Source organism: Dendrobium catenatum, unplaced genomic scaffold (genome assembly GCF_001605985.2).
Source record: "Dendrobium catenatum unplaced genomic scaffold, ASM160598v2 fragScaff_scaffold_370, whole genome shotgun sequence".
Classification (NCBI taxonomy): domain Eukaryota; kingdom Viridiplantae; phylum Streptophyta; class Magnoliopsida; order Asparagales; family Orchidaceae; genus Dendrobium; species Dendrobium catenatum.
The window spans coordinates 4,412,643-4,421,154 of record NW_021318832.1 but is presented as its reverse complement, the minus strand read 5'-3'; the positions used below and the strand labels follow the sequence as shown (position 1 = coordinate 4,421,154).

At 38.5% G+C, this 8,512-nt stretch overlaps 1 protein-coding gene across 3 annotated transcripts in view; it reads right to left on the bottom strand.

The window, feature by feature from the left end:
* Window positions 1-6,667, bottom strand: part of LOC110093915 (zinc finger CCCH domain-containing protein 63-like) — a 19,063-nt gene extending 12,396 nt beyond the window's left edge. For 2 of the 3 annotated variants that reach the window (XM_020818964.2, XM_020818967.2), the window contains exons 1-2: window positions 6,518-6,667; window positions 6,036-6,353 (exon numbers count right to left, since the gene is read on the bottom strand). In XM_020818964.2, the coding sequence (XP_020674623.2) occupies window positions 6,036-6,353; window positions 6,518-6,667 (468 nt within the window). The remainder of the gene's footprint in view (window positions 1-6,035; window positions 6,354-6,517) is intronic. The other variant, XM_020818965.2, reaches the window with a different exon arrangement.
* Window positions 6,668-8,512: the final 1,845 nt, after the last annotated feature.

The following is an 8,512-nucleotide window of genomic DNA, read 5'->3' as shown; positions in this document are numbered from 1 at the left end:
CACCATGAATGTTTTTAAAATCATCTACCTCTCTACCAATTTGTCCATTTAAATCTCCTCCAATAAAAACTCTTTCTTCAAGAGGTATATTTTGTATTAATTCTTCTAAGTCATTCCAAAAATTTAATTTAGAACTCATATCCAAACCTACTTGTGGAGCATAAGCACTTATAATATTAACAATCTTATCATCAACAACAATCTTTAAAGCTATAATTCTATCTCCAATCCTATTAATTTTTATAACATTATTCTTTAAACTCTTATCTATAATAACACCTACACCATTTCTAGTACGACTCCTACCCGAATACCAAAGTTTAAATCCTAAACTATCGATTTCCTTAGCCTTCTCTCCAACCCACTTAGTTTCCTGAATGCACAAAATATTTATCTTCTTATGAATCATAATATCAATTAATTCCATTAATTTACCTGTAAGGGAACCTATATTCCAAGTTCCTATCCTAATTTTAGTTTCATGGACTAGCTTCTTTGCCCACATCCGTCCTTGATGTGGGAACCCTTGCCTATTTAACACTGCACCCGGGCGCCGGTGCAGCGGCCCTTGCACACTTGTCACTGTATTCAGGCCATACAGCGCGTCGCTTCCAAGGGACGCCCTAGCATTAACACAATTTCTTAAAGGATTCAGTCATTTTTGTTCGACAAGTTTTACGCTGGCTGTCGACTACCTAACGCAACCCTCTACTTTTCTCATCCAGGACTTGGGACCCGGCAACGGCAGTGTTCAGAAAATTGGTGAGAAAGAAATCTGGTCAAACTAGATAAACTCCATCTTTATAAGGCCAATGAATAAGGAACTATGGATTATCATGCAAGAAAAATACGCATATTAAGAATGATTCATCTTAATTTATCAAGCTTTTGTACAACACCAGTTGATAACAACAAGAGCCTGATTAGTGCTTGTGTTTTAGGAACATGTCAAAGATTAATAGTAGTAATCTGGGCAACCAAAGAACGTCAAAATTTTCAAAGAAGGCATTTTTCTTCAAAGGAACTTGGATATCTTCAAAACCAACAAGCTGATGTTTGTATAACAAATTCTTGAGAAGAAGTTTTGCTTTACATATAATCAGCACATGCAATTGAAATAATGCACCCACGGCTCCACCAAAGGCTACTGAAGTATTAAACACAATAAAAACACGTAATAAAAGTCTTGGCCCAGATTTCAATTTCTTTCAAATATTAGTGGAAATTCATCCAATAGTATGTTCTTATCGGTTCACTCATATGTTCATGATATGCAGATTACCTATGCAACATATTTTGTTGTCAAAGGAAAAAAACCGAAATTCTGGGGATACTGACAGCCATTTATTACATCTTTTCTGATGAAGAGTTATATAGACTTTGGTTAACATCTACTACATGAACAACTTCTAAAATAACATAATGCATTGACAATAATATATGAAAAGTGAAGATTTAAAACTTCTCAATGATTCAACGAATGGTGCAGCCAAAAAAAAGGACTCGTACTGCTTTAAAAAATGAAAGTAATTTTTAAGGGCTATTTAACTCTTGCACAACTTAAAAGTTTCAGTAGCATTTTCTGCATATCAAATCAACTCTGGTAGCTACTGGAGAATGCATACGATGTCAGAAGCAACTAAATAATTGTTAATAGAGGCTCTCCCATCAAATTAAGCCAATCAGGACAAATTTGCTGTTTTGGTTCATTCAACCGAAATTGGCTAATCGGGCTTAACAAACCTACGGGTTATGTATTATGGAATAACCCAACTACAATATTAAATTAGTTTGAATTAGGTACATCAAAGATTTCATGAATAGAGGATTACATAAGGGACTAAAAATGCACAACAAGCATTCAGAAATACCACATTGTCAAATTTGCCCGACTACCTCCTCTTCCTGGTACATCATGGCCAGCCCATTCTTAAAGGACTCATCTTCCTTACAATGTCCTTATCTCCAAAAAGCGGGAAGGATAAGGCTTTTCTTAGCTCATCTTTGTTGTTTAGACAGTTGAAAAATTAAAAGCTTGTTAATTTTTCTCTCTTATATCTAGAAACATAAGAGCCATGTAAATATAATTGTATTATTATTCATAATAAATTTTGACTGCTTTTAAGTTTTCTCCACTCTCTCTCTAGCAGACCAATTTCTCTCTAGATCTGTATGGTGAAAGAAACAACTTAATTGTTGATGTCTTAGAATGGTGATAAAAGGGATTTGAAAAAAAAAATATTAAAATCAAGAAAAAAAAAAGAGAAAAAATTTGGGCAAAAAAAGAGAGACCTTCTCCCATCCACTATTAATTCCATCGTGAGTGCTCCCCAATTATCCTTGGTTTCCCCCAAGGTTTGCAACCACTTCATCCCCAGGATGACATCAGTGCTTCCTAATTCTAGTGGGAGAAAGTCCTCCCTTACTTGAATCCCCTGGATGGTCAACACCACTCTTTTACAGATTCCCTGGCCTTTCTCCACCTTTCCTGTACCCATCATCGCCCCATAATAACCGATGTCCACCAATTTCACTCCCAGTTGGTTGACGACCTGAGTGGAAATGAAATTGTGGGTAGCCCCACTATCAATTAGCCCCACCACCTCATGGTCATCTATCTCTTCTTTCACTTTCATAGTGTGACTCGGAGTGAATCTCACTATAAAGTTCAGAGAGACTTCTTCCACATCCAGGTGCAACTTCTCCTCCTCCTCTTCAGATCTGCTCCCACCTCCCTCCTCGTCTTCCTTGTCTTCACAGACAAGGAGAACGTGAAGAGTTCGGTCCTTACACCTATGCCCTGGCATGCACTTCTCATCACATCTGAAGCACAACCCCTTTGCCCTCTTCTCCTGCATCTCCTTCTCTGTCAGTCTCTTGATATTTTCCCCACTCCCTTCTACTGGCTTCTCCCGGGTGGTCTCATTAATGTTGTATGATGCAGGCCCCTTGGGTACTAAAAGAGTGGTCATCGTCCTGTAAGAGCCTCCTGAGCAGTTTCCTCGAGCCCCTCTTTCAGACTTCTTCTGGTCTTGCACCAACTGGGCCAACTCCATGGCCTTGCCTAGATTCCTTGGCTCCAACACTCTGACTGCTGTTCTTACCTCCGGTTTCAACCCCTTCATGAAATTCCCTTCCAGGGCTGACTCCTAGATATATAATCCATCCTACTAGCCAGATACTCAAACCTGTCCCGGTAATCTGCCACCGTGCCTTCCTGGGTAAGGGCAAATAATTGCTCATAGAAGACTTCTCCCTCATCAGCTCAGAAACGCTCTAATAAGCATTCTTTGAACTCCCGCCAGCTCCGGATAGGCTCTCGTTTGTCACGCCACTAATACTAGGCTAAGGATTTTCCCTCCAAGCACATTCCCGACGCTGTCAATTTCTCCTCCTCCGTCAGCCCATTGACAGCAAAATATCGCTCCACCTTATAAATCTACCCATGGCCATCCTCACCCCCAAAGATGGGCATCTTCAGTTTCCTCACCTTTGGATCTCCTCCGTTTCCCTGGTATCCTCCATAACCTACCATTCCTCTAAGGGGAAGAGCTCCCCAAGTGTCCCGATCATCCCTCCGACGATTATACTTTAACCCCTCTTCATACTCTCCCCTTCTTCCTTCAAAATCAGCCCCTCGACGCTGAATTCTTTTGAATTCAGCACCTCGGCGATGCAATTCCTCCCTTCCCTTTTCAAAATTAGCACCTCGACACTGAATTCTTTCGAATTCAGCACCTCGGCGATGAAATTTCTCTCTTCGCCCTTCAAAATCAGCACCTCGACACTGGATTCTCTCAAATTCAGCACCTCGGAGAGGAAATTCTTCCCTTCTTCAGACAAAATCAGCCTCTCATTTGTCATATCCCCTACTCATCTCTTCTCTAGAAAGCGGTTCTAGAGGGGGTATGTCATTCTCCTCCTCCAGGATCTCCACCTCCGAATTCCTCCTCCCTCGCAACGGGTTTGGATTTCCTCCTATGCTATGGCCATCAGTGGTCTCTCTTACTTCCGATGTCGCCGGATTGGTCTTCCGTTCAAGTAACTTCTTCATCATTTCTTCCATAACAGTGAACTTCCCTTCCAATCTTTCATTGTTGGAGGTGATTTGATTTTGAAAATCAAAAAATTTTTCCTCCAGATCTGATTTTAACTGTCCCAATTCGTCTTCCAATACTTCAACCTTCTTTCCGGCCATCGTTCTTCCCCACGGATCTCACGTAACTCACTTACGGAAGCTAAAAGCTCGCTGAAAATTCAGAATTTTATCTGCCTAAGGTCCCAAATCGGCGCTCTGATACCAATTTGATAGGAAATACTTGTATTCACAAGCAAACCTAACCAAAATAAAGTACCACAACAAGAAAATTGTTGTCCACAGCAGTAAAACAGCCAAAACAATGTAAAATTTGGAGGAAAACTATAGGAAAAACTCAAAGCACAACTTGTATTCCACTAGACGATGAATAAAATAGCAAGATATAATTGATCCTCAATTCGAGAGGAGGATCGATCTCTCCCAAATCTCTAGACGCCGCTAGAGCCCAAAGAAAACCTAAATCTAAGTGATCTCAAATTTCAGCCAAATTCAAGATGATCAAACCCTAGGAAAATCAACTATTTAATGCATACAAATGAAAAGGAAATCCCTAAACAGTCCCTTCATTCAAATTCCCTCCTAATATTCCTCAAAATTTCTTCCTAAAACGCTCCCGCAAGGCGAGCGGCTCTCACAACCTCTGCCCAGGCGGAAAACTTTCGCTGTTTTGCGTCTGTACCGATCCACTGGACCGGTCTAACACTTATTTTTCTTTTATTCATAGAATTATAAAGAACCCAAGAGTTTCTCAATTATCATATCCTATAAGTCTTTGGTTTCTTCAATAATGACTACAATATGATCGAACTTTGAATCTAAAGATCGAAGGATTTTCTCCATAATCCTTACATCTTCTAACTTCTCTTCATTTCTTTTTAATTGATTAGAAATGGCTAAGACTAGTAAAGTAGTCGGAAACGACTTTGACTTTTTTCATATGTAAGCCTTCAAACTCACCTCTTAATGTTTGGATACACCTTCTTGACTTGCTCTGCTCATTTATAAGAGGTCTGAAGCTTCTCCATGCCTCTTTGGCAGACTTCATATCAAAAATCTTCTCAAAAGCATCATCATCTAATCCTTGAAAGATTAGACAGAGAGCCTTCTTGTCTCTCTTCCTTGAATCACTTAGACATCCTTTTGAGCTTGGGATAAACTTGACTCATCTTTGTAGCTCATTATAGCCTTTCTCTACCATCTCTCATACATCTTGTGCTCGAATAAAGGTCTTCATCTTTATGCTCCAATTGTCATAGTTGCTATTGTTGAGCGTTGAGACTTGGAAGGGGATCATATCGTTGCTCGCCATCTCTCTAGAAAGAAACTTCGTCACTGATACCACTTTGTTGGAAAATAAGAGGCCATTTTAAGAGAATGAATTCTAAAAGAGAAGAGAAATACTTATAAAACTCACTTTTTATTTCACTCTTATACTTCTTGATTTTTCTTCAAACAAAACACAAAGACACCACACCTATTTATACTAGTGACTCCTCCATTAGGATTGCGCCACCACATTTCAATCCAATGGCTACTATTAACTCTCTAAAATATTCTCCTATCTTCATTTACAAAAGTCATTAATTACATATTCTAGAATTCTCTAAATAACTCTTTTAGAATATATTTTAGAATACTCTAAAACATTCTTCATAAAATAGGACTCTAGAATTTTCTAAGGACTTTTCTAGACTATGGGCTCAATTAAAAGGCCCAATTAATCAAGTTTAATTTCCAACATTAACATGCTCACTAGGTAGCATGAATGCACATGGTTGGATAAACTCCAAAAATAACCAGTTATTTGGATTGAGAGCATGAAATATCAATAATAAACAAACTTCCTATATGCAACTTCGATAAATTTATGTCTCGTGTGATAGAAAACTTAAAGAAATCTTTCCCAGAATTTAAATTCTGAAGATTTTCTGCTCACCATATAAGCGGGCCAACCCTGCTGCACAGGCATTATCCCAAGGGAAGGTGGAAGGATAACGGGTATATATGCTGCAAGGTTTTGCAAGTGGTGACTGGACGTATAAGTGGGTCTGTTGGACAATGACCAACTTGAAACTCCATCAACAAAAGGCAGCCTAGCTGTAGATGTCATTGAAGGTATTGTAGATCCAGAAGTTGGAGACCCATTTAGAGGAAGAACAGTCCAAATAGTAGCAGGCTGTGGATGATTGAACTTGCAGACAACTCCAAATTTACAAGTTCCGGTTCTCATGTAGTATGAACATGATTTCTGATCCTGACAGAATTTGAAATGCATGAGAAAACAATAATTGATCATTTACTCGGCATATAACAAATCATCAACGAGTATAAAGTCTTCAGATGAGCCATTGCATAGGAGTGCGTGAAAGAGTTCAGCATTGCAAAAACTCAGAGAAAAGGCTGACGGGCTTCAATCACCTGGCGAATTGGAAAACCCAAAACATTTACTAGCACGGGTTGTGCATCAGGTCTGTCTCGTGGATGGTGATATTTGCATGCTGCTCCAAATTTGCACATCCCTTTCTTTAAAAAATGCTGCAACAGTGCTAAAAGCATATCAAATAACATGCATATCTTTATATATCCGCATATATATTATTCAATCAGATAATAAGCGTTAGTATGTATTTTGCAAAAAGAGCATCAATAAAAGGCAACATTCATGTAGCCAACTACATATCTTTTTACATTAAGAAAACAATACATTACATGTTAAACACATGATTGAAGAAACAGATTTTAAACAGTATTAGAAATTGGTGGCATAAGAGTAACTAATTAGACCAAATAGAAATCAATTTGTGCAAGCTTCATGAACTACTTTATAGTTTTACTATACCCAAAAGATTTTAAGGAAATATAAATAGTAATATGATAGGAAATACTTGAGTTCGCAAGTAACTCCAAGGGTAATACTTGAGTTCGCAAGCAAACCTAGCAAGATTGGGTGGGAAACAGTGAAGATAACTACTGTTTACAGCAGTCAAATAGCAAAAAACAACAGATTTTCTTAGGAAAACAGAGAAAACTGAGAGAAACAATGAGGAAATCCACTAATAGATGAAAGAAAACAGCAAACGATACAAGTTACTTCAATTTGAGAGAAAGAAACAGCTCTCCAAATCTCTAACCAAGCCTAGAGCCCAAGAACACAAACCCTAGAACTCAAATTGCTTTTCAAATTCAAGATGAAACCCTCATTCTACCCCTAGCACCTAATTAAAACAAAAGGATATAACAAAATCCCTAAACAGCCCCCCTAATTCAAATTTCCCTCCAAAATACTCATTACATTAATTGCTTGGGCCCACTAGGCCAACCTCCCCCCTTTCCATTGGTTCCGCCATCCCCCTAGGCCGGCGGCAATACACTTGAACAGGTCCAGGTTAGACCAGTTCAGCCGGCCTAACATTACTCCCTTCCCAAAGACCCACCTTGTCCTAAGGTGAAAAGAAGGAAACTGGAGCCTCACTCTCTCATATGGCTCCCAAGTGGCATCGAAATCGGAGGTCCCTCCATCTGATCAGCACTTCTTTGTTTCCCTTTTTGTCTAATCGACCTCCCCTCAACTCCAGTGGTTCTAGAATCACTTCCAAATCCTCTGTTAGTGTGATTGGCAACTTTGCACAAACTGCATGCTCCCCTAGGTTGCACCGATACGGATACGACACGATACGGATACAGGACACGCCAATTCTTAAAAATACAGGATACGGATACGGAGTGAATATAACATTATAATATATAAATAATACATAAAAATAAAGAAAGTAATCAAAGTGTAATACTTGAAATGACAAAAAATTTGAAATAAAAGTAAGCATTAAATATTTAAATGTCTAGTACAACAACAAAAACAAGAAGATAAATTGTCCAGCACATGAAATTTCAACTATTCAACAGAAGGAATTATAGGATTAACTTCTTCAATGGTTTTTCTTTAAGTTTCTATATCATCTTCAATAAATATCATAGCTTCTAATTCAAGCTCATCCAGTGAAAGATTAGCAATTTCTAATATTCCCATATCCTCAAGAGATTCAAATCCATCTCCAGCAACATCCCACATCCTATTGTCTCCTTCCATATAAGTTGGAGTATTCCTTGAGAGAAGCCGAAGGTTTGTATGCACATAAACTAAATCTTCAGCCCGTTGTGGAGTAATTTTATTTCTCTTCATTAATTGGATGAACGAGTATGTACTCCAATTTCTTTTACAATAAGATGAGGATGAAACTTGACCGAGCAATTTTATGGCGATTGTTTGAAGTAGAGGCGCTAAAACTCCATATATAATCCACCACATTTTCGGATCAATTCTCCACCTATCACGCAATGACTCTTAGTCACCAAAGTCCTCTAAATAACCAAAAAATTTAGCAAGTTCAATATTGACACTTCTTCTCTCCTCAT